This window comes from Solanum tuberosum, unplaced genomic scaffold (genome assembly GCF_000226075.1).
Source record: "Solanum tuberosum cultivar DM 1-3 516 R44 unplaced genomic scaffold, SolTub_3.0 scf00122, whole genome shotgun sequence".
NCBI classification, from domain to species: domain Eukaryota; kingdom Viridiplantae; phylum Streptophyta; class Magnoliopsida; order Solanales; family Solanaceae; genus Solanum; species Solanum tuberosum.
The window spans coordinates 308,747-336,266 of NW_006239050.1; the positions used below are offsets into that span (position 1 = coordinate 308,747).

The window sequence follows — 27,520 nt, forward strand, 5'->3', positions numbered from 1 at the left end:
AACCTCCCCCCCCCCCCCCTTAAGTTGGGGGCTGAAAAGGATCAAAGGATCCAAGCTTGGAAACCAACAGCCTATGTTGTGCAGTACTAAGGATTTCGTCGAGCACATCTGCCAACTTGGAAGAAGTAGAGATGAACTGATGAAGAATGAGGCAAAGTTTGAGCATCTCTCGAACAAAGTGAGAGTCAATTTCGATATGTTTAGTTTTCTCATGAAATATGGGATTAGAGGTTATATGTATAGCTGTTTTATTGTCACAAAATAATGAAATTGGGGTAGGAATAGAAAAGTCCAACTCTTTTCGCAATCCAAGTAATTTCTGCATCAACTTTCCATTGGATTTTCGATAGGCAGTAACATCTACCAGTTCTGTGTCACCTTTATACACCCTATAATCAACAAGTCATCCATATAAACAAGGATGAGAACAATAGCTGACCCTTTCTTCTTTGTAAGCAAAGAGTGATCATAAGCACTCTGTGAATACCCTGATGCAACTAAGACATTGTGAGCTTGATGTTCCACCGTCTTGTTTCAAGCCATACAAATTACAATGACTTCACTAGCTTGCAGACTTTTTTCTCCCACTATCTATGAAAACCCCGTGTCATAGTCATATATACCTCCTCTGAGAAATCTCCTTGTACGAAGGCATTGCTAACATTCATTTGTGAAATAGACCAATTCTTAGAGGCTACAATATTGGTGATGGTTCTAATAGTAACAATCTTAACCACCAGTGAAAATGTATTATAATTATCTAGCCTCTATTTATCATTTTCAGCCAACTCACAAAAATTCAAGCTGAGAGTGTTAGATTCTATACAAGATGAGGATATTAAGGTACGTCAAAAATGATTCATTCTAAATAGATGTTGAACTGATTTTTGTTGATTTACCTCCTCAGAGAATCAACATTTGGATCGATTCTGTCCATAGTTACATGGCCTCTTAACTTTTCCAAGAAAATGTTCAAAAGACGAGAACTATGTGGTCCGGCTACATTAGCAAGACCATCTACAAATACATGACCTCAAGCTTCATCAAAATAAAAGACTCCTCCGATCCATCTTATTATCAGAAAGATAATGCAGGACATTTACCTTTAACCCGGGGAAATCAATACAAGTATTTATCAAGCAAATAACATCATTTAACCCTTCAAAATTGAAGTTCTGCACATACACTATCTAATTTATTAGAGTAATATACATATTATACTATTTAACAATTGTAAGTAGCTATCGAAAAATACAAATTCAACACATATATACAAATTCAGTAACCACAATTCCCATATTTTCACCATAGTAACACTGCCGATCCCAAGAATCTGGTGCAAGAGAAGGAACATACAAATTACCATAAATAAGAGCATATAGATTACCTTAATCTAATATTGGAAAAGACACAACTTTGGTGTTATTGTGGACAGAACTGAACTTCCATTGTATTAGGAGTTAATATTCAAGTTCAATGGTATTACATAAGTTTATCTCCTGCAATGCAACCAAGAGTGTGACCTAGTAGTCAATAGAGTGAATTCGAACTGAGGTCTGAGGTTCAAATCCCAATAGAGACAAAATGCTAGGTGATTTCTTCCATCTGTTCTGATGGATGAAGTTTTTGAAATGTGTTCCTTCAACATGTTTATCTCAGAACTATCAAATATATTTCATGGAAGATAATTTATGACAATGAGAAAAAGTGATGGAAATGAACTAAGTACCTCAGATATTATTGACAGATGCTTAATTCCCTCTAAAGTCTAGACACATCAGTTAGAATCTGATTGCTTGAAATAGAGAGGTATTGCAGGTGCACGACGTTTCAACCTAAAATGGAAGAAATAAAAAAGATTTAACAAACATGTTAATATCATTAATTATGCTGGAAAAGTTAGATGAAAACTAAATAATAAAGCTAGTAGAGATTAATTAAATGTCACAAAGAGACACATTATTATTAAAACATGTAAACTTCACTACTAAAACCAACCTATAATTGATCAGAAATCAGGAATATGAAAACTTTATAGTTCACATCATGATTTTATGACGCTACAAGGTACACATATCATATTCAAAAATGGAATCTTTTTAACATTAATAATAAACATTCCGTATAATTCCCATAAAAAAACTTCTTTAAGCTATATTCGTCGAACACATAAAGAGAATGACAAAGACTATTGCTTTTCTTTCACCTTTTCACCTACTTGGGGTGTCCTATATGCTCAGGTAGGAAGAAGGTTAGCTACTTTTATGATATGGTTACAGAAGTGGTGAAAAGGTTGAGTAGCTGGCATGGGAAGCTACTGTCACCTAGGAGGCAGAATGGTCTTGATAAAGAGCGTGTAACAATCGAACTTGGTCCCTACGCAGTACAAGAATCGTCATTTGAAAGAAACAAAGTTATAAATTTATTTTAGATTCAGCACACCCTTAAAGTAATAATAAGGTAAACCAAATAAAGAGATCGATGTAAAGGATGCGACATGTGAATCTTGGGTGTTAGTATTATTCATAGTTTAAAATGCAAATGAAGAAGCACTGACCTGAGCTTACTCTCAGCTGGTGGCACAAGTTTGAGGTAATCGATCATGTATGAAATTCTGTCGAAGCATACTCTTAGCATGAGGATAGTCCCACTCTAGTGATTCCCAAAGTTCTCGACTTACATATATAGACCTGAGAGCATGTGGAATAAACAGTGGTTCTCCATCACGAAGAGGATGAAAAAATGGCAGTCTTTCAAGCTTTGGACAGCCACATAGACCTATTTCCTCAAGGGATACACAAGTCATTCTTCCCTTAGATATGCTTTTGAGTGCCGGTAGCTCAGTCAAATGAACTACTCTTAGTTTAGGGAGGATGACATCGGTAGAGGCAAACAATGATGAAGGACTACTCAGGTATTGACTGCTCGCCTCTTGATCCACTTCCTCTTCCTCATTCTCGCTAATAATTTCTTCTATCCCCTCACAATATGACACCACAACATGTTCAAGGTTGTGGAGATTTTTCCACAACCATTGAGGAAACATCACCTTGATTTGGCAACAATGTTCAATCCTTAACTTCTTCAAGTTTGAAAAAGATCCATGTGAAAGAGCCGTAAAAGATGCTTCAGTATTAGGTTGGATGTCAATAAGGTTAACAATATCCTTCAAATTGTACAGTTCCAAATTCTCCAATCTTTTGAGTAACGACCCAAGTCCTTCTGGCACAATCAATTCTTGGCAATTGGAGGGTAATCGGAGTATGCACTCTATACCGTCACTAGAAACAATTTTGACTATCTTCACATCTGTCAAATTGATCAAGGATGGCAGGGCACTTAAGAAGCTATTATCCGAACTTATGAAATCGCACCATGAAACTTCAAGTCTTTGCATGTCCCTTGGAAAATTGATTACAGCTTCTGACTGTTCCCTCAAGGGTTGTACTACATTTCCACCCTTCAGGCAGTAATCCTTCAAAATGACTTCTTTGCTGGAAAATATCACAGGGTATTCATACAAATCTCCAACACAATCACTGGTCAAACCATTTAGAGTGACCCGAAAGAAGATTGGCTGCCCATAACATTCTCGATTTGCTACGAATTTGTTGAAATCAGACAGACTGAACATCTTACCCCCAAATTCTTCAAGTTGTTTCATCCTCTCTAGGTCCATTGCTCGTATAGAAAACGGAGTCATGAGACGCTGGAGATGAGATAGGCTTCCAAACATATCTATGGGTGGTTCACTACTTCTTAGCTTCTTCAACCCGCTCATGGTTAGACATTTCAACTTAACCAAGTTAGGTATGCCTACGGGAACTTGCTTAATCCCTGTTCCAGTAAGCTCGAGTTCGCTAAGTACCTTAAGTTTGCTCAGTGATGGTACAAAGTTAAGTTCTCCACAACCTTTAAGCAATAAGGCATTCAAATTTTCCAATGTTGATAGAGAATCAGGCAATTTTTCAATATTGGTATAGCTTAGATCCAAAACACGTAGACAAGGCTTGAACATGAAAAATGAGTATGGAATCGCATGCAACAAGCGATTCTCTTGCAACAATAGGGTTGTCAGTTCCAAACATTTGTATAGTTCACAAGGAGAAATCTGATCTATACAATTATGCATCAAGGATACCTTGCCGAGATCTTCTGACCATTCACGAAGCTCTGGTATCTTTCTCAATTGCATTCCAGCTTTTACCATGAAGCGATCATGATGAGGATGGCCGGTGATTTTTATAGCCATTTCTCGTATCAAATCATGCATCTTAACACATTTATTTTCATCTACATCCTCAGTGCTTTCTAACAAACATACATTTTCTAGCTTATTTAGTATTGCATGGCCTTGGTCTATTTGCGCTTGCCTACTATTCCTTGCATTTATATATCCCTCCATGATGAACTTGTTGACTAACTCAACTCTTGGAATTTCAAAGTCCTCTGGATATAGGCAACAATACAAGAAGCACTTTTGTAACCGGGGATCCCTCAAGCGAGTATAACTACAATGGAGAATAGGGAACACCTCATTCTTCATATCATCTTGCATCATGGAAGATTCTTCCAACTCTTGTAATGCGTCCTTCCATTCAAAAATGTCATTTACTCCCTTCATACAACCAGCCATTGTTATGATTCCAAGTGGTAGCCCAGCACATCTCTCTGCCACTTTCATTGCTATTTTTTCTATTTCAATCGGGATTACTTGTACTTCATTATTATTGCCATGTCCAAGTTTCTCAGTAAATAAATCCCAAGCTTCTACTTTAGAAAGAGGATTGACTTTGACATTCTTTTGGCAACCAACTCTACGGCATACTTCAAGTGATCGGCTTGTTATGATCATTTTGCCTCCATCATTTCCAAGTGGAATCCCCACTTTTTTCACGTCAAAGTTATTCCAAACATCATCGAGTATTAGGACAAAAGTATTCATTCTCTTCAATGCTTGGAATAGCTTTGCGGCCCTTTTTATCTCATCATTAACACAAGAAAGATCTAAGCCAACATTCTCGGCTATGCCATTTTGTAACTTTTGAATACTCGAATCTTGAGATACAGTGACCCAATAAATGTGACCCAAGAATCTACTTTCTTGTAAGAACTCGTTGTGGATATTCATAGCCATAGTGGTTTTACCCACCCCACCCATGCCATAAATGCCAATGATTGATACCTCATCGTTCCTTAGTATTTCAGATATATTTTCCGAATTTTGTCTGAATACTTGGCCTTTTAAATTTGTTGTCACCAAAGGCTCCCCTTTTTCTTCATATACATTATGTAAAACCCCTTCAGGAAACTTGCCTTGCTTTATGAGTTCCTCGGCTTCCTCAATCATTGTATCAGCAAAATTTGCCAATTTTATACGATCAAATCGGCCACACTCTTGAACTTCTTTCTCAAGGCTCTGGAAATCCTCTAGTTTGTTATTGACATTGCTTAACCATGTTTGAACTTCTGCTTTCCTTTTCTTGGATGAATGAAATTCAGCATCTTCTATTGTAGCCACTATATCAACCTTTCGACTTCCGAGCAACTCCATCTTTCCCTTTAGATTCACTATCTTCTTTTCGAGTCCTCTATAAGGTTCCCATAATCTTTCTTTAGCTAGATTTGCTAGCATGTCAGCCATGGTCACTCACTAGACATAACAAATCAAACAATAAAATAGATATCAAATGGACTATTTTACAAGATCATCAATGCTACAAAGAGGTGAAAACAAAGATAAATTAAGGGATTATTTAAAGGTCCAATAAAAGTAATATTTAACTTATATACTTACATCATTAGTATGAGTATTTGTCAAATCTAATTTAATAGGTTATGTCTATAATCACTTAGAGAAGTGATGTAAACTCTGTATGTTATTTATGAAAGCAGATCAATTGTTTGAATATTTACAAGAATTAAGTAGACTCCTAACTGAACACTAATAAATTATCTTAACTAAACAATGAATATTGAAATATAATCATAAACAAACTACACAAACTAAGAATCTCAAGTCCTGAACATATTTGAACACTATACAAACATAGTGTTCCAATACTCCCCCTCAAGTTAGGCGATGGGTCACTAAGCCTAACTTGAATAGATTACTCTCAAATGCAGGCTTAGCCAGTGCTTTGGTGGGAGTGTCAGTTAGTTGGTCGGCACCTTGGACATGAACAAAACAAATCCTTTTGTTTTCAAAATGGTGGCGGACAAAGTGAAAGTCCATTGCAGCATGCTTCACAAGACTATGGAGGATAAAATTCTTGCTAAAGAATGTTGCTCCAAGATTGTAACAGTAAATGATAGGTGACTTATGTACTGGAAATTGCAGCTCATTCAAGAGATTGGTGACCCACATGGTTTTAGCAAGGGCATTAGCCACCGCTCTGTATTCAGCCTCTATGGAGGAGAGAGAGGCAATATTTTGCTTCTTTCAAGACCAGCTAACTGGATTGTGACCAAGGAACAAGATGTACACCTATGTAGAGACTCTATTACTGATGTCCCAAGCCCAATCCGCACCGGATTACACGTGCAGATTAAAGTCATCAATGGGAGTCACACACAAGCCTAGTTGGATCGTACCACGCAGTTACCGGAGAACATGCCTCACAACTTTCCAGTGAAGGTCCAATATGGTGCTTGAATGAACTGAGATAACTTGTTGACTGCATACTCGATGTCAGTTCTAGTAAAAGATATGTATTGGAGACTACCTAAGACTCGACGATTATGAGTTGTATCAGTCAGGTGAGTACCATCAGAGTTGAGAAACTCAGAGGCATTCATTGGCGCTTGGTCACCTTTGCAGTCAGACATTAGCTCATCATTCAAGATCTCATTCACATAGTTCGCTTGGGTGAGAATTAAAACTTTCATAGCTGCGTATCACCTCAACACCAAGAAAATAGTGAAGATTTCCTAATTAGTCTTTAATTGAGAAACGAGAAGCAAGAAGTGATAACCTCTTTGACAATGGAAAGGTTGCTCCCAGTGAAAATAATATCATTGACATGGACAAGGACAAACAATGTATCACTAGACCATGTCTGACAAGTAGCGAGGTGTCTGATATTTTCTTAAACAAAACCCATGGAAGAAAGATAACCTGTGAGCGAATATATTGTACCACGCCCGAGGGGCTAGTTTCATGCCATAGATAACCTTGTGCAACCGACAGATGTGTGTCAACTTGTCATTACTAGCAAACCCCAGAGGTTGTGCCATGTACACCTCCTTGTCCAGATCACCTCGGAGGAAAGCATTGTTGACATCAAATTGACAGAGGTACCAGTTGTAGTGGAAGTACCACAGAGAGGACGATGCAAACTGTGGTAAGCTTGACGATCGGACTGAATGTTGCATGGAAATCAATGCCCTTCCTCTGAGTGAAGTCTTTTGCAACCAAGTGCGCTTTGTATCTGTCAACGGACCTATCTGCATTCCTTTTGATCCTTAAAATCCACTTGCAGGACACAATATTTTTAGTCGGGTCAGGCAGAACAAGTTCCCAAGTCTGGTATTTCATTAAGGCATCAAGTTCCTGTTTCATCGCTTCTCGCCACTCGGGATGTGTTTGTACTTGTTTGACACTATTAGGTGTGATGGTGGGGGTGAAGTTAACTAGGTGATCAAAAATCTGTTTGGGATTGCTAATGTTATTTTCAGACCTAGTGACAATTCGATTGGGGGAGAGGGATGGTGAGGCGGAGAGGGAATGAACTGTGGTATGAGAGTTATTAGTTGCCTATGTCATGCAACTAACTTGATCAAAGGTGATAAATTTGGGCTTAAAGATATCATATCAATGATGATGAGATATGCCAACAATCAGAAAGGTTATAATCTCTATTATCTTTAGTACAAAATGCTTTTTGTTAGTAGGGATGTAGTGTCACTAAAAATGTATTTCTCTTCAAGCAATACAGATCAGGCTGACTGGATGGCTTTCTTAGAAAAAATGAGTTATGAAGGATGCCTGAGCAGTCAACTCACACTGATGATTCACATGAAGATACAACCAGAGATATAGGTGGTGATCCATCTTCTAATATAGTTACTGAAGTTGATGGGAAAATAAGACCTCAACTTGATGAGAGAAGAAAGTCAGCTAGAACAAGCAGACCCCCTATTTGGCTAACAAAGGCCAAGTACATGTACAAAGATTGCAATAGTTGTTTGTAATCAATTGCAGACACAAAATTCTTAATTATCGATGTCTTTTTGGGAACTATCAAAGCTTCACTAATTGTAAGTTTTCAACTGAGATAGATTCCCAGATTCAATGGCAGAGACACGATTTTTGCCAAAGGAATTCAATTTCTTTTTAAAAGGACCTATGTGATTAGTGGGAATTGAACGTGTGTTATCCAAGGGAATCTGAACCCCCTTTACGCACAGTGGCGGAGGCAGCATATACTTAGGGGGTTTCCCTCGGCAGAAAATATTACTATTTATACAATGTTAAAATTATTTTTTTAGATATGTATAATAGATGTCGAACCCCCTTCCACTAGTTCGTGTGTTTACTTCTCAGATTTTGAACCACCTTATTAAAAATCCTGGCTCCGCCACTGTTTACGCGAGCTAAGCTCTTGGCTTGTGTCAGGGGATTCAACATTTAATATATATGCATAAAACATAAATTTGACAATTCAAGATTTTCCGACAAAGGTGTTCTACCTAGATCCATCCATGCCCAGACTTATTATGAAACGTGAATTCAGGCCATGTAGTCAGCAATTAAGGCATTGAAAGAAAATAAGACTTGGGGGGATTGGATATTTAAGATCAAGTACAAACCTGATGGAGAAGTAGATACAAAGCTAGTTTAGTGGCAAAATGGTACAACCAAAAAGAGTGGATAGGCTACAAAGAAACTTACCTTTTTACCTATAGTGAATTAAAGTGGTTATAATGGTTAGAAAATGAGATTATTCTCGATAGTCTTTAGTTTAATAGTTTTCTTTTGAATATTTTGCTTAGTTTCCAAATGAATGGTAGTTCTTGTTTTATGCAATATGTCTTGTAAGAAAGTACGATAGTGGTTGGATAGGTATGGCCGTCTACTAACTTTTGAAAAGCTTATGTAGATATATGTTTATGACATTTGTAGTATGTTATGTATGGAAAAAAACTTTTGTCGAACTTTACTTTTTGCTCTGAAGTTTCAAATTCCAACTGTTGTATCAGAGCCTTTCTTTATGAAGGCAAAAAAGATAAGGTTTTCTTTGGTTCTTTTAAGATAAGAGAGTTGAGCAGCAGTAACATGGCATCCAACAACTTCTTGAGTGCAGGCCCTCCTATTTTTACAGGAAAAAATTATCACATATGGGTGATAAACATGAAGGCTTATCTCAAAGCTCTTAGTCTATGGGAAACAATTGAAAATGAAGATGATCCTCCTCCACTTAGACCAAATCCAACTATTTCACAAATGAAGATTTATGAAGATGTAAAGCCAAGGAAACCAAAGGCTCTCACATGTCTTCATTCAACACTTTCAGATATGATTTTTACAAGAATAATGGCTTGTGAAACATCTACAGAAGAATGGGTGAAACTAAAAGTGGAGTTCGAGGGACTCTCAAAAGAAAATTTGAGATGTTAAGTATGAAAGAAGGAGATATTGTGAAAGAGTACTCTACCAAACTTGTGGAGATTGTAAACAAAATAAGACTATTTGATGAAACCTTTCCAGATTCAAAGGTGGTGGAGAAGATGATGATGAGCTTACCTACAAGGTTTGATTCCAAGATTTTAGCAATAGAGGAATCTTGTGGTTTGAATACTTTATCTGTAGCAGTTTTGATCAGCAAGTTACAAGCCTAAGAACAACGATCAAGTATAAGAGATGAATAAGTAGCAAAAGCGGCATAGAGCCAAAGCATAAAGGCAAGCAGCCTGTGAAGGACAATAGAAGGATGGAAGGAGATAAAGTAGCAAAAGGCAAAACATGGACTGAATCTTCAAAGAAAGAAAAAGTTTCCACCTTGCAACCATTGTAAAAGAACAAACCATCAAGAAAATGATTGTTGGTTCAAAGGAAAGCCATCATTTCAATGCAGATTGAGAAGTTGTTGGTGTGACATTTTAATATTAATAAAAAAATATATTATATGTCACATTATATATCATGTTATGTCTATTGGTGGACATTACATTTGTGCCTCTTTACTCTCATCAATTGTGGAGGAAAGTGGCCATTAGTTGTTAGTAACTTATGTAACCACCAACTCTTCATTTCACCCATTATTCTATCTTTATGTCTTGTAACTTATGTATCATTTGGGGCATTCGTTTGACAAATTGACTACCCACTATCTTCCTATTCATTGCAAGGAAGAATTCATCACCTATAAATAGTGTGGTCTTCCTTGTGTTGGGTAGAAGTAGAGACAACAAGAGATGTACAAGAAAATATAGAGTGAAAAAAGATGAGTAGTATTATATTGAGTTTATATTGAGATTAGTGTAGTGAAAGAGAGAGTTGAGACATAGAAAAATATTCTAAGTCTTCAACTATATTCACTATATACAAAAGAGAGTATTATATGTTGAAGGAAGGTGTTCTTTTGTGGAGCTTTGGACTCTTCAACTAATCCAGAGTTGCTTGAGTTGTACGACGTTGTTGTAATGTTGTATCCTGGAGGGGACAAGTCAAGACTGATACTGCTGGATCAGTGTAGATTATGCCACAGTGGGCTTGAATCTCCTTAAAGAGAGCGAGATATCCGCGCCTCAGCCTAAAGATTTGTTTATTCGTTTGTCATTTTATTTTTAACTGTAATTTAATATATTTGTGGTATATTACACCAACAATTTTAAGGAGAGTCATGTCTTTGTTACAGTTTGAAAAGGTGTGGATATCAAGATAGGGATCTCAATATAATTCCGCTCAACGTCGCTCTCTTTAAGAGATGGAAGAGAAGAGGTGTACGGTAAAATATTTTTCTACTTGCTCAATTCAAGTGGAGAAGAGGTAAAGGAAATAAAAACTTTTTTACCTAGTGTTTTCATGAATAAAGTGATACTACTTTTCGTGAAAAAATGATATTTAAGTTCTTAAAATAGTGGGTGCTCATGAAATGAGGAAAAAGTTATTGTGCAAAAAAATGTTTTTTGCATCTTTGAGAAATACTCTTAAAAAATAGCATTACAAGTGCATATATTTATTATGGAATAAATCACATATTTTTTGGCTATAATGAGATGATTTTTGGCTCTAACACGAGAGTTATAAATAAATTATGAAAAACATGTTGAGTAGTCATTTAACATGAAATGTTTTGGGTGAGATAAGTTTCATTCTTGGAATGAAAAAAATACCATAAAACATGTGATGAAATTTTCCTTGTTGTGAAGATATGACACATGGGCCTAACTTAACCTCAAAAGTTAGCCTTATGAGGGGAGGTTTGTCCAAGTCCATATAAGGAGACAAAATTCTCATCCCTCTATCGATCCGAGACATCTTAACACTCCTCTATACGCCCAGACGAGACATCTTAACACTCCCCCGCACGCCCAGACCTCAACTGGAGCGTGAACACTTCTAAATGGGGGCCCATCATTGGTGAACAACAAATTGGGATGAGTCTGGCTCTGATACCATGTAAAGATATGACACTTGAGCCTAACTCAACCCCAAAAGCTAGCTCACGAGGGGAGGTTTATCCGAGTCCATATAAGGAAACCAAATTTTCCATCCCTCTAACGATGTGGGACATCTTAACATTCCCCCGCACGCCCAGACCTCAACTGGAGCATGAGCACTTCTAAATGGGGGTCCAAATTATTTTTTTCAGCAAGTACAATTTCAATAACCGCTAGTCCAAACAATTTTACACGTGTATATGTGGATCAAGTGGCAAAAAGAGGAACATCAAAGACAAGTGATCCTCGAGTGTGTACAAAGGCACAACAACAAAACATTATGAGAGGTCTTGCGAGCAATCTTTGACCCCAAATGGCAGATAAATGGAAATGCAATTGTAGAACAACGTTGAAGAAGGATTCAACATATACTCTCCTCTATAACTTTTATCATGGAAAACTACAGGCACCCGAAAAGTATCAACTCTATAACAAAGGGTGATTTCAATAGGCTTACAGACTAGAAAACATTCCAGATAATATGACACAAAGGTTTCTTACTTTCAGAAATGGGCTAAATTTCATTGGTATCCTCCACCATATGGTTGTTGGCCATAGGGACCCATGCCCATTCGGGGATTGTAACCTCCCTACATGGGAGCTCCAGGTCCGGGGGAATTCGGAAGGTTGTTGCATCTAAAATCCTTGACCCATGTTCATTCACATGCCCATGTTGTTCATAGGTTCGTTCATCTCTATGCCGCCATAAGGCTGGTTTGCTCCTCCATATGCTCTCATGCCAGGACCCCCTACCGGGCCACCACTAGCCATACCCATACCCATACCTATACCCATGCCCATATATACCAGAACCAGTCATTGGGTTCGATGGAGCCCATAGTGCACCTGCACCAGCTCGGCCATCTCCGATACCTGAACCCATTTCTTTGCCCGTGCTAATAGTAGAGATCATGGAGGCTGTACTGGGGTTCTCCATCCTTTTCTCCTTGCGATTAATAACATCAAAATCAAACCTCCCCTCGTGAGCTAGCTTTTGGGGTTGAGTTAGGCCCAAGTTTCATATCTTTACATGGTATCAGAGTCAAACTCATCCCAATTTGTTGTTCACCGATGATGGACCCCCATTTAGAAGTGTTCACGCTACAGTTGAGGTTTGGGCATGCGAGGGAATGCTAATATGTCCTACATCGATAGAGGGATGGAAAATTTGGTCTCTTTATATGGACTCGGACAAACCTCCCCTTGTGAGCTAGCTTTTGGGGTTGAGTTAGGCTCAAGTGTCATATCTTTACACTTGTCAAGTCACATAATGTTGAAAAAATTGTGAAATACAATCTTATTGGTTGTGTGAGTCTTGCAACTCATTTTGATTCAATTGTGAAAATGGTGTAACAAAGAAAGAAGGAGTTTGCTAGACTAATAAAAAATATGATATATGTGACTAATTGCACTTTATATGATATTGTGTATAAAGTATTGCATGTACAAGCACATCAAGTAAATTTACTTGGTACGAAATTTGGTGGCTTATTTTATGAGGAAAAATATTATGCTATACTTAAAAGTTTTGTTGGTGTAGGTGAGAAAATTTGGTGCTATTTGGTGGGATGAGAAAAGCAGATTATTATTTGTTAACTCTATCATGGAGGTTGAAGTAAAAAACTAAACTTCAACTAGTGAAAAAGTGAATTGAAACACTTTATTTTGAGAAAATATTTTTTTCTAATTTTGATTAATTGTGATAGCACCAATATAATGGTTGAATACAAGATTGTTATTATAACGGTAAATTCAGACTCATGAGGAGAAAACATAATATTGTGAGATCTTATTGATCACTGTATACCATCAATATTAATTGTGTTAAAGTTTGTGATAATCTTGCAGATTTATAAACTAAGACAAGATGTTGAGTCTGAAGCACATCGAGGGGGATAAAATTGAAGCTAAAAAAAATTCTAAGTTATATATGAGAAAACCCAACTTGGGGACAAGAGATCCTAAAACCAGATTCAATGGGAAGAACGAATCATTAGATGACTTGTTGTGAAATGCACTATTCTTAATTTTATTCAATCCCTATGATGTGAGTGCATTTATCCTATAATAATTTGTGGAGGTTGAGTCTTGAACTCTTAATGAAAGTCTGTATATCATATGAGTGGGGTGTCAAATTATAGGAGAACCCTTGACAGATTTCACCTATGTGAGTGTGAAAGTAGGCCGCTTTCTATGAGAATGAGCTTGTTCTCAAAAACACTCATAAAAAATGAGATAGCACAAGGCCGTAAATGTGCTGGCTATTAAAGCTTATGTCAACACCTTGATTATTGTGTGTAAGCAGTAATACTTTATTTCCCCTAAGCAGTCATAGTTCAAGTCAGAGACCACTACTGACTTTGGAGTAAAGATTATTGTTTTACTAAGTGAAGGTTCAATGGAGAGCACACCTTCATTATGCATAATAGTCTACCTTCAACTAAATTGTGAAATAACTCTCTTATCTTAATATTAAAATGAGTGAGGGATTGTTGGTGTGACATTTTAATATTAATAAAAAATATATTATATGTCACATTATATATCATGTTATGTCTATTCGTGGACATTACATTTGTGCCTCTTTACTCTCATCAATTGTGGAAGAAAGTGGTCATTAGTTGTTAGTAACTTATGTAACCATCAACTCTTCATTTCACTCATTATTCTATCTTTATGTCTTGTAACTTATGTATCATTTGAGCCATTCATTTGGCAAGATGATGACCCACTATCTTCATATTCATTGCAAGGAAGAATCCATCACTTATAAATAGTGTGGTCTTCCTTGTGTTGGGTAGAAGTAGAGACAACAAGAGATATACAAGAAAATATAGAGTGAAAAAGATTAGTAGTATTATATTGAGTTTATATTGAGATTAGTGTAGTGAAAGAGAGAGTTGAAACATAGAAAAATATTCTAAGTCTTCAACTAAATTCACTATATACAAAATAGAGTATTATATGTTGAATGAATGTGTTCTTTTGTGGAGCTTTGTACTCTTCAACTAATCCGGAGTTGCTTGAGTTGTACGACATTGTTGGGCTGTTGTATCGTAGAAGGGACAACTCAAGAGTGATACTGCTAGATCGGTGTAGATTATGCTGCAATAGGCTTGAATCTCCTTAAAGAGAGCGAGATATCCGCGCCTCAGCCTAAAAAATTGTTTATTCATCTTTGTTATTTTATTTTCAACTGTAATTTAATATAGTAGTGGTATATTACACCAACAAGAAGAATTGTAGGGTCAAACAGAATCAACCACAACAAAATCATGTGTAGCAAGGAAATTTTAATGAAGAGATAGAAAAGGAATAAGAAAGATTGTTTATGGCTTCTCACGAAGAAAACACAATCAATAAATCCTCATTGTCCATAGATAGTGGATGTACGAGTCGTATGTCACACAATGAGTTACTGTTTCACACACTTTACAAGACAGTAAAAAACTTAAGTTGGATGAAAAATGGTGAATCATTACATGCACATGGGAAGAGTTCAGTTGCCTTTCAAACTATACAAGGTACAAAATTAGTGTATGATGTGTTGTATGTTCCATGTTTAGCATGTAACTTGTTAAGTGTGGGACAAATGATGTCTAAAGGATATTCCTTATATTTTAAGGGAAATCATTGTTTGGTTTTTGACTCAGAAGATAGTTTGATTGTTAAAGTAGAAGTGGTGAATAAAACGTTTCTTTTAGACAGAAATTTTGATGGTGCAAATTTTGCAAGTATGGATGAGTCATGGTTGTGGCAGAAAAGATATGGGCATTTTAACTATGTTACTTTAAAAATTATGTATTAAATGGACTTGACTAAGGATTTACTTGAGATCTCATTGTCAAAGAAGTTTGTGAGTCATGTCAAATAGGTAAGGTACATAGGAATTTTTTTTTCTAAAGGTGCTAACTGGAGGGCAATGGAAAAACTTGAACTAGTTCACACTGATGTGTGTGGACCTATGCATACATCATCTTTGGGCCAAAATAAATATGTGTGCTCTTTATTGATGAATAAACAAGGATGACATGGGTGTATTTTCTAAGTAACAAGTCTCAAGTATTTTCAGTTTTCAAGAAATTTGAAGTGTTTTCCTAAAGACAGTGACCGTATGCTAAAGGCTTTGAGGTCGGACAATGGTGGTGTATACCCTTCAAATGAGTTCTATCATATTGTGAAAATATGTGGATTGATCACAAACTGACAATAAGTTATTTAGAATAAAATGGAGTTTGAGAGAGGAAGAACGGGACTGTAGTTGAAATGGCTAGATGTTTTTGCATGAAAAGAAACTCCCACAAAGCTTTTGGGCAGAAGATGTTTATACTTTAGTATATTTGTTAAATAGGTTGTCACTAAAGCTATGGATGGAAGAACTCATATTGAGACATGGAGTGGAATTAGACCATCAGCCGAGAACTTCATTTTTTTGGTTTGATATGCTATTCTCATGTTTCTTTAGTCAAAAGAAGTAAACTTGAACCGAAAGATGAATTGGGTATCTTTGTTGCTTATTCATCGCAAGCCAAAGAGTTATAGAGTTTCCAACTTTCAAACAAAAACCATTTCCATCAAAAAGAGATGTAGTAGTTGCTTATTGGAACTGGGATTAAGAGAAAATTACGAAAGAAAAAGCAGAGTTTCAGAACATGAATCCCCTGCCTGCAACACAATCATTTTGATCTCAAAATCTGGAAGAAGATGAAGAATCAGAGGGGGAATCCTCACTTGATTCGATAATTTTGAAGACAAAGTCCCATTCTGGGATATATGAAAGATGCAATGTTGCAATCTTGGAATCAAATAGTTATTAAGAAGCATCAAGACATAAGTTTGGATTGAAGCTATGAAGGAGGAGATTGGTATGATAAATAAGAATGATACTTGGAAGCTGGTTGATAAGCCCAAAGACAAAAATGTAATAGAGGTGAATGGGTTTATAGAAAGATATCTCAGTTTATAAATACAAAGCAGGGCTTATTGTGAAAGGTTAAGCACAAGTTGTTGGTTTGGATTATGGAGGCACATTTGCACCTGTTGCACGACATGATACAGTAAGACTTCTATTTGCTTTGACAACTCAATTAAGTTAGAAGTTGTATCATCTGGATGTGAAATCAACATTCTTAAATGGAATGTTGCATAAGGATATTTATGTTGATGAACCAAAAGGCTTTCAAGTTGTAGGAATGGAGGATAAAGTCTACAAACTACATACTGTTGGATATTGTTTTTTGGAGACGACGGGCACAATCGATTTCTCACAACTTGAATTTTATTATATCAAAATAAGGACCCGCTTCGGTCTTACAATCTCGATCACTAACTTGTTATTTGCTTCAGCAACACTCTTTACTTAGCACTCACTCTTGTTTTCTTGCTTACTTTCTTGGTTTGTTACTTGATTTCTTTCTTGGTTTGTTGCTTAGTTTGTTGCTTACAACTCAAATGGACCACCTCTATTTATAGGAGGTGATGGAACAATCTAGCTAAACATATTTTTCTACTCTATTCTAGAATATTCCTCCAACTACTTAATTCTAGAACTACCCTATCTAGAACATTTCTAGACTATTCTCTCTAGAATACTCATTCTAGAGATCTTCCTTCAATTCTCTATAACTCCGAAATACTCGAGATTTTTCTTGACTTATCTTAAGTAAATAATTAAGTTGGTGGTGAATTCTTAACACTCCCCCTCAACACCAACTTAATTTTTCCTTTGCGTCCGTTGTGAGCGATTCTTGCTCTGCAAGCATCATGATGTCCATGCCCTTTGAGAATCTCCTCCTTCATCGGATTATTTTGATCCCTACTCGTTGAAGCTTCTTCAAAGGTAGTAGCATCTTTATTGTTAACCATCTCTGCTAATGTTACATCTATATACTTGGCATTTGAGCATTTCAATCGTGTCTTCCTTCTTAGTTGAGGTTGCAGATCTTTTTTGACTTTTCTTGCAACAGTTCTGGAGTTTCATGTACTCTTGTTTTCCATGAATTCTTATTTTCTCCTTTTGAAAATATCTCCTCTGTATGTGAGTTATATTTTTCACATACCTCTTGTTCCTATTCAGCCTCCCTTCTTTGTCCTTCTTCTTCAAGTTTATATTGTAGCTCTTGCTCCAATTTCCTTGAATCTGGAAAGGAGACTTTGTTGTACCACCATGTTGGTGCTTCATCAAGTACCACATAAGTTGTCTCGGTTAGCATGACGTATATTGATTCTAACCTTCTCCCTTTCATTATTGGTGTGCTTGTAACTTTTAAGTTTCGATATACTTTTACGTCATTTGGCCCAAACAAGACATAGTTACTAGAATCTGTTAGTTGTGTTACAAATAATAAATTTTTCTTCATACCTGGAACATGGTAGACATTTTGAAGTTCCACTTGTCTTGAGCTATGATGAGGCACAAACAACATCTTGCCAATATGAGTTATTGGCATTTTTGAATTATTTGCAGTCACCACTACTCGACCACCTTTATATTCACTCATATTAATGAGCTTTTTCTCATCACCAGTCATGTGATTGGAACATCCTGAATCAATGATCCAATCATGTTCATAATCGACCAATTTCTCATTTAAAGTTGCAAGTGCAATCTCATCTTCTTTGTTAGAGTGACGGTGATAGGCTCCTCTAGTTAATTAGTTTTTTCAACTGCATAAGAGGTCTCGAAATCCCAAACTTCTTCTTCATCTTTCTGGTTTTCGAAGAAGTAGTTATATTATAACCTTCAACTTTCTTGTACCAGTAGTCTCTGGCGTAGTGTCCTTTCTTTCCACAATTGTAGCACTTCTCCATTTGTCAGTTGTAAAAGCCTTTCGCCTGCTTGTTTTGTCATTGATTTCATTGATGTTGATTCTTTTGGTCTCCCCCTGACCATGATCTTTTCTCCGCTTCTCTTTTTTGATAGTCTTGTCTTTTGGTAAAGAGCGCCTTATCTTCGTCTTTTATAGCGAGACTTGATAATGGCTTCTCCAAATCTTCTTCATTTGCCAATAGATTTTCTAACTAAGATAAAGTTGGTTTTGTGGCCCACCACCGTGTGGCTATAATTATGCTTTTGTACTCCGGCCTTAGACCATGAGCAATGATTCTTCTCATTCTTGTCTTCGTTATAGTATTCTCAGGATCTAATTTTGATATTTCATCATATATAGATTTTACCTTTGAGAAGTATTGGCTGATTGTCATATTCCGTTGAGAGATCAACAAAAGCTCATTTTCAAGCCTTTGTAATCTTGCATCATTCTTATTTGTAAAAATCGTTGCCAAGGTGTCCCAAACTTCTTTGGGTGTCTTGGCATTCTTAATTCGTTGCAAAAACGCATCCTCAATTGTTACAGAGAACAAATATGGCTTTTCCAGCTTTGACCTTCCACATTTTTGCTGCTTCAGCATCTGTTGGTGGTGTGGTGTCTGATCCACCGATGATATCCCATAATTCTTGGCCAAGAAAGTAATATTGCATTTTTTTGCTCCATGATCCGTAGTTGTTTGCATTGAACTTCTCAACGCTACTGAGAGTGCTTGCGAAATCTGCCATTGATAAGTGTCTCGCGACTTGTAGCCTCCAACAATAGCTTGTAAAATCTTCTTTGAGTTACTACCTCGCTCTTATCCACCAAGCTCTGATACTACTTGTTAGATAATGTTTTTTGGAGACGATAGGCACAATCGATTTCTCACAACTTGAATTTTATTATATCAAACGAAGGACCCGCTTCGGTCTTACAATCTTGATCACTAACTTGTTATTTGCTTCACATAAGGCATTGTATGTATTAAAGCAGGCTCCTCGAGCATGGTACAATGATCATCTTATTCATTGTGTCTTTAAGAGTAGTGAAAATGAAGCTACTTTGTATGTGAAGAAGGCTAAAGGTGAAAACGAAGAAATGAAGCTATGGTAAATCAGTTCAAGCAAAAAATGGAGACCAAGTTTGAAATGTCAGATTTGGGTGAATTGAATTACTTTCTAGGAATGGAGATTCATCCAGATACTGATGCAATCTTCATTTCTCAGAGAAAATATGCATGGGATATTCTTAAGAGATTCAAGATGGAGAGGTTCAAGCTTATATCAACCCCACTGGCAGTTTATAGGAGTCTAATTGGTAGGTTGTTGTATTTCACAGCAACAAGTCCTGATCTCATGTTCGCGGCAAGTCTTCTGTCGAGATTTAAGCAAGATCCAAGTCAAGTTCATCTTGGTGTTACTAAACAAACATTGAGGTTAACAAAGGAATTGTTGATTATTGTATTTGGTTTAAAAGGGACGAGCAAGGGCAATAGATGGGTTATTGAGATAGTGATTGGGCATAAAGCATTAGTGATATGAAAAGTAAATCTGGATATATGCTTTTACACTTGATTCATGCATGTTCTCATAGAATTCAAAGAAGCAAGAAGAAGAATACATCTTCTGCAGAAGTAGAATACATCATCGCTATTGATGCAACTAATTATTAGGATTTTGGTTAGGAAAGATTCTAAGTGATCTGGAGCAAAATCACATTCACATTTAAGCCTTTTTTTCACCCTCATTCACATTTAAGCTACTGTCAATATATATGACCAAAGTTCCAATGAAACATGGTTGTAGCAAGCATATAAAAATGAAGTTCCATGCTATCAGACAAGCAAAAAACGATGGTGAAGTTAAATTTGTTCATTGCAGCTCAGATCAGCACATCGCAGACATTATGACCAAATGAGGAGTGTGAAGTTTGAAGTTATAAGGGCTAAGCTAGGAGTATCCACGAAAAAACTCAAGGAGGAGTGTTAGAAAATGAGATTTTCCTAGATAGTCTTTAGTTTAATAGTTCTCTTTTGAATATTTTGTCTAGTTTGTAAAGAAATAGTAGTCTTGTTTTATGGTATATGTCTTGGTAGAAAGTTCAATAGGGGTTGGATAGGTATCGTCCTCTACTAACTTTTGAAAAGCTTATGTAGATATATGTGTGTGCCTTTTAATTTGTAGTATGTTATGAATGAAAAAAAAAACTTTTCTTTGAACCTTACTTTTTGCTCTAAAGTTCTAAATTCTAACAATAGTGAGAAGCGTAATCTCACTGGATGTAACCAAGGGTTGGTCCATAAAACAATGCATTTTTACAAGGGCATCTGTATGAGGAGGTTTATATGTAATTGGCACAAGGTTTCAAGAACAATTCAAGGGAACTAACCAGGTCTGTAGGTTGTTGAAGTCCCTCTATAGGCTCAAACAAGCCTAAAAAAATGGAATATAAAACTGATCATTACTTGTCAAACACCCCGCTACTTGTCACGTGTTATGTTTAAGAGAAGATCCTTGATATTCTTCTTTCATTCGTAAAACATCTTCTTCATGTATTCTCTATGAATGAGTTAGATTGATCAATTTGACCCAATACAATGTGTAAACAATGACCAACCTCACCACAAGAGGTGATATTTATGTTTATCATAGAGGTAGATAATTATTTCTTGAACTTAACTTGCATACATACGCAATGTCAATTTTTTTAGGGATAATTACCTTTTTGAGTTGTCCTAAGAAAAATAATAGCCAAAAATTGAATGAGGTAGTCCTGATTGATGAGACGCGCAATGGAGTGAATGTTAAGTTAGAGATGTAGAGATAGACTTTGGAGACTGAGGGTTTTAGCTTGAGCAGGATTAAGACAGAATATGTGGAGTGCAAATTCAATTATGTGATGCATGAGGTAGGCATGAAAGTGAGGCTTGACACTCAAAATATACCCATGAGAGCTAGATTCAAGTATTTTGGGTCTACAATCCAAAAGAGTGGAGACTTCGACGATGATATCACACGTCGTATTGGTGCGGCATGGATGAAGTGGAAGCTGGCCTCTGGAGTCTACCACAAAACATCAAAAGTAAGTTCTATAGAGTGGTGGTTAGATCAACTTTGTTTTATTGGACTGACTGTTGGTCAGTCGAGAAATTCTAGAATCCCATGTCTAGAAGATGCTTGTTGCAGAGATGAGGATGTTAAGGTGGATGTATGGCCATACTAGGAGTCATAGTATTAGAAATAACGATATCTGAAATAAGCTGAGTGTGGCCTCCATGGTTGATAAGATAAGGAAAGCAATACTGGGATGGTTTGGACATATATATAAAGAGGAGATAGATAGATGCACCTGTGAGAAGGTAGGAGAGGTTGATTATAGAGGGTACAGGGAAAGACCGAGGTAGGCCGAAGAAGTATTGAGGAGGGTGATAAGACATGATATGTTGTTGACACCCAATTTTGACATGATATGTTGTTGACACCCAATTTTGACCCTCCACAATATAAATTAATCATTTCGAGCTTCTCCAATTTCAAACGATTTAAAATTATTAGTTTTATAAAATTTCTAAAAAAATAAATAAAATATAATAATAATAATAATAATAAAAATAAATAATAATAACCGAAATTCGTCTCAAAAAAGATTTTATATTATAAATATTAGGGATGGTTATAATTTTGAATTAATGAGTTTTATGAAATTCAAAATACCTTCAAGTTATTTTAAAGTAATTTTATCATTTTTAATAATAAATATGTATATTTTTGCAATCACTTTATTTTATAAATATTTGAAAAATCATCACTAAAGATTTACATTTTAGTTAAATACTTTATTAATTTACTTTAAGTTATAGTTATAATTTCGAGTTAATTAGCTTTGTAATTGAATTAATTAGTTTATAATTAAGTTAATTATTTTTTTTACTTCGTTAAGATTAAGAAGCTCATTAATTAATTTATGTTAACTCAACTTGTTTAAATTTTAGCCGAATTCGCCGATTAAATTCATTTGGCTACAATTTAAATTTATTTGGGCTATTATATAATTACAATTTTAGCCACACATAATCAATTTATTCAAACTCTTTGTAATACCCATTTTTGGGCCCTTTTCTTTTCATTTTTTCAGCCCACTTCTCCCCTTTCTCAAATTGAATCCACTAGCCCACCAGACATACGTACAATGCCCAACAACAATTCAACCAACATACATCAGCAGCAATACAACAATAACATACCAACAATACCCCACCTCTGTACCAGCGTCTTCCTCCAGCGAAGAACACGACCGACGCCAGACGAAATCCCAGCAGAGATAGCGCTGCAAACCCGAAAATTTCGTCCAACTACCCTGCAAAACCCATACCCTAGCAACCCCAACGTCAAACCTTCACGTCCCCTTTTCCCCCTTTTTCGCGAAATTCAGCTTTTTCCCCATCCTTTTTCATTGTTATCTTGAAAAGGGGCAGAGGAGTCCAAAAATTCAAAAAATCTGCCCGTTTCCTCCCCCAATTTCTAGTCCTAAATCTTCTTCTATTCATCTCATTTAGTCACTGTTGAGAGGATATGCAGCTTAGGGTCGGGGTACCACCGAAGCACACAAATCTTTTATTAAGAAATAAAAGTCTTTGAATAGTAAAAAGAGTTTTCCAGAGGGATACATCCTCTTCCTTTTTTGTTGTTTTCGAGCCGTTGGTGCATTGGAGTTCGCCAGAGCTCGTTTCATTTGTGGTCGTAGATAGTTCGCTTCTGCTCGTTCGTCTCAAAACGCTGCACTCCAAAAGGTAATACTCATTTCTATTCGTATCTTTGGTTTCATGATGTGCTGGTCATTTGGCTTTACTGTATGAGACATTGAAAATGTTGAAATTGTTAGATTTGTTTCGATTTGTTTTGACTGCAAATCAGTGGAGTTTTGCTTGATAGCGTTTGTCAGTAGTTAGAGTCGTTGACTCGATTTTGATTCTCTAAAGTTGGATGAATCTCCGTCTCGTTCAGTTTGGAATAGTTTGGCATTTATTTGATTTCGACTTTGATCGTATTGGCTATTGACCTGTTTTTTTTAATGTCTGATTGTGTTTTCTTTTGGTCCTTAACTTGATCAGATTAATGTCTATGTCTCTTGGTAACAACCTATGATTTACATCTTCAAATTTCAAAATAGCTACCCCACCCCCTTATGGTTGTAAGCGATCTGCTTGTTCCCTCATTTGGTTTCAATTCTGTTTCTTGTCACGGTTTAAATGTTTGATTTTCGGACGGTTGTTTCTCATGTCACTTCTCTATCGTATGTGACATTAGCATTTCCCGACTTACCCATTTAAACTTGTTGTTATTCTTTAGGCTAAATGCTCCACAAAAATGGTTTCCTTCCCTGTTTAATGTCCATCCCTATTTCAAAATTTAGTCATCGCTTGGTAATCTCTTCTTGATGCCCGTGTTTTTTGTTTTGTTTTTTTTAGTTTAGCATGGACTGTTGACACAGTAATTTTGGCTCCTAATGCCCCTGGGTTCTATCTGTGTACATATATGCTTACTCATTTAGTGGTAGTGTTAGCATATTAAGGGACTTGGAAATGCATTTAATATATAATTTGTTGCGGACATATTATAGCGTTTATGCTTTTAATATCAACTAAATTTGTCCTAACTTTCTTAGCCTTAACTGTTAGTGTCATTTGTTAGCATGCATTTGTTTATCAAATAGGTTGGATAGTATATGTATTATTGTGGAAATTAAGTGCTAACTTGTAGTTTAAGTGATCATTTGTTTTATCATTAATATGGCTTGGGTTTTTGGAACTTGTGCTCCATGCCTAAATCTACATTGTTTAAATCGATCGAGCCAATTGCCATATATTAGTTTAAGAGTTGCTATGATTTGTCTTAGGTATAATTGCTGCTCTATTATTTTCGGATGCTAATTTTTATTATCATTTTGTTACATGTGATACCATCCGAGTCCTCTTGGACTTCATTTGTCTTCCCTCCGCATTTTGAGAAGGGCCATGGAGGCCCAAAATTCTTTTATCGAGTTATCCAACCTTGAGAAATTGAAGAACAAGTCTTTGAAGTTGACGTACAGGTCCCGGAACGTAGAAAAAAGGGCTGTATACATCAGATATATACTCGTATACAACAATTGTATACCAAAAAGGGGATTGAGCCAAAAGCCCAAATCAACAAAAGGTTTGGCCCAAAAAGGGCCTAAATTCAATTTTCTCCTTTACCTTTAAATTATTTAATTATCTTTTGTTTTGTTTTGTTTTCTTATCATTAACTCTAACTTTATAATTTTTAATTAACTTAATTAGATTCCCCAAAAGATGAGTTATTTTATTTGTGTCGGTTTAATTTTGATACACTTTGTGTTTTTGTGTTCATTTATCTTATTAATCGAGTATATTGGTCACAATTTTATATCTTCAATTAAGATAAACCTTTGGTTCTTAAAAGAGACGTTTTTTAGTACTTTTTACTTAATCACTTTTTATTCATTTTAAAATTGTTTTAAGTTAAAGTATTTTTCTCAAATAAACTTTAAAATGTTAGTCAAAACCTTTGCAATTAATAAATAATATATATATATATATATATATATTTGCTTAGTCATTTTCTCAAAAAAGGTTAGTCAATTAATTTAAGATGATTTTCATGCTTTAATTTATTAAATTGGTTTAAATTATTATTTCAAAAACGAATTAAATAAATTCTAATTAATCTAGTTTTATTGATATTCCAATCACTTGTATTTCGAGTCAAATGTATCATTTTGGATCCCCTCCTCTAAAAAATAAACGAAATAAAATGCATCATTTATTTAATTATCTTTTTAATCAAATATATTATAAGTTATATTTTTATGTTAAATTATTTTTTCTAAAAAATAGTCAAATACATTTTAGTCAAGTCGCAGGTCAACCGCATGTTAGCGGACACTTTGAATGCTTAAACCCTTCTCGAAGTGTAAATTGAACCCCGAACCCTCTTTGGTATTTTCAAATGATTTTTTCTGTTTAAATCTTTGAAAATTATAAGTTTTCTTAATTTCTTTAAAAAATTAAGTGGCGACTCTTTTCTAAGTATTTTTCTCAAATTGTTTTATACTTAGAACATTTCAAAAATGTGATTTTTCTAGAGATAGATAAATTACGGCACAACATATGTCTCAGCTTCAAGTTACCGAGGACATAATCTTAGATAGGAGGGTGTGGGGGACTTGTATTAGGGTAGAACAGTGGTAGGTAGTGTAGTGTTGTCTTGCTCAGAGAGGCTAGTGCTTGCAATGGTACTAATTGTATTATTTTAGTTGTTGCTTTTTATTTTATCATGGTTTATTACTGTTTGTTAAAAATAATCTACCCTACCTATGTTGTTTATGGCATTTCGATTATCACATGATTTTATTGTTGTTTTTGGTTTTTTTGCACTGTTTCTTATTTTGATTTCTCTTCATTTGTCTTCTTCTTCATACTTGTTGCACTTGAGTCAAGGATCTTTCGAAAACAACTTCTCTACCTCCATGAGGTAGTGATAAAGTTTGCATACATTTTATTCTCTCCACACCTCACTTGTGGGATTTCACTAGGTATGTTATTGTTGTTCTCTATATTAGTAAGTATAAATTCACATATTATATTATTCCACCTGTTTCATTTTTTTGTCTTATTTTCCCTTTCTTATGACAATTTTTTTTATAAATTATAACTAGAAATATGACATGTATAAGAGCATAAAACCAAGGAAAACTTATCGAAATCTCACTAGTTTAGAAGCTAATTACTTAGATACACTCTAGTTTGCAATATTATGAATTTTACCAGATTTTGGTGCACCCAAATACGTCCAGATACATGTATTTCGGGATACATGGGTCAAAATTAGGTGTAATTTGTTCTAGATACATTGTATATGGCATACATGTTTTTCAAATATATGTATATAAGATACATGTATCTCAGGACACATGGGTCAAAATCCGGTGTTATATATTTTAGATTCATTGTATCCAAGTGGATATGTATATATATAGGATACATAAGTACATAACAAACCTTGTTTGCCTCCCTCGCCTCCCTCCCATCTCGCTCGTCATTCTCCTATGATCTGGTATCTCATATACATGTGAATCACACCAGATACATACACATGTATCTAGTGTGTATCTTGTGTGGTTCACATATATCTGATATACTTGACTATCTCGCTCGCCTCCCTTCCCTTCTCGCTCGCCTCTCTCTCTATTTTAGTGTATATGGTAGCAAAAATACATGTATTTAGGTGTATCTTTCTCAATATATGATAAGAAACTCTTAATTAGTGGTAAGATACGAAAATTAATTGAAAGTATGGGTAGAATTAGTAAACATGGTATGAATATACGTCTAATAAGGTAGTTTCCCCTAAAATTAAAGGACATGATGTCACATTCTACATATTTTTAGTTTAAAACCATGAGATTTAGTAGTCCTCTTTACTTTCTTAATACAATGTCAAGTCAAAATCATACAAACACATCGAGTTAGGAATAGGGGAACTTACATATACACTTCCTATATATAAGTCTGAATTGTTGATTAGAAGAGTAAGTTTTTTTCACCCTGCATAATCAGGTAATGCCCAATTAATAATATGAAATAGTTGAAAAAATGTTGACAAAAGTAGTGGAAAAATTGAATTATTACCTGTGAAAGCAGAATATGATCGATGTAAACCATCAATTTTTGGTATACAAGATGGAGAAATGTATGGCATTTTATAGTGTAAAAATGTAAATGGCCATAGTGATGAGGAATCTTCTACGACAATGGACATGAAATGACTGAAGTAAGTGGAAAATCCACTCATCAAAGCACTCTATCAAAGACTTTCGCCGCCACATTTAAGTCTAATCCGTGGCAAAGTGATAATTACTTATTCATTTTAGTCTCGGATTTAAGTTTTTTTGAATACGGAGTCATTTTTTTTAGAGAACACTTTAGCCCCAATGTGGAATTTTCAAGCGAGAATCTTTGAATTTAAATTCTTGTCACGGAGGAAAAT

General features: G+C 35.6%; 1 protein-coding gene across 2 annotated transcripts; it reads right to left on the minus strand.

Annotated features, from left to right (window-relative positions):
• Nucleotides 1-1,174: 1,174 nt before the first annotated feature.
• Nucleotides 1,175-27,193, minus strand: LOC102597097 (probable disease resistance protein At1g12280). 2 transcript variants are annotated; one of them, XR_001473862.1, is made up of 5 exons: nt 27,163-27,193; nt 27,020-27,078; nt 2,558-5,653; nt 1,730-1,835; nt 1,175-1,333 (listed from the first exon to the last, which is right to left on the minus strand). XR_001473862.1 is itself a non-coding variant. In XM_015310092.1 (4 exons), the coding sequence occupies exon 3, from the start codon at nt 5,642-5,644 to the stop codon at nt 2,570-2,572; it is 3,075 nt and encodes a 1,024-aa protein (XP_015165578.1). In that variant the 5' UTR covers nt 5,645-5,653; nt 27,020-27,078; nt 27,163-27,193; the 3' UTR covers nt 1,175-1,835; nt 2,558-2,569. The 2 variants fall into 2 exon arrangements, 1 of the variants encoding a protein (XP_015165578.1); XM_015310092.1 differs by having other exon boundaries at nt 1,175-1,835.
• Nucleotides 27,194-27,520: the final 327 nt, after the last annotated feature.

What these genes read in the sequence shown, in the direction of transcription:
- LOC102597097 (XM_015310092.1), bottom strand. Translation starts at nt 5,644, where the DNA reads ATGGCTGACATGCTAGCAAATCTAGCTAAAGAAAGATTATGGGAACCT.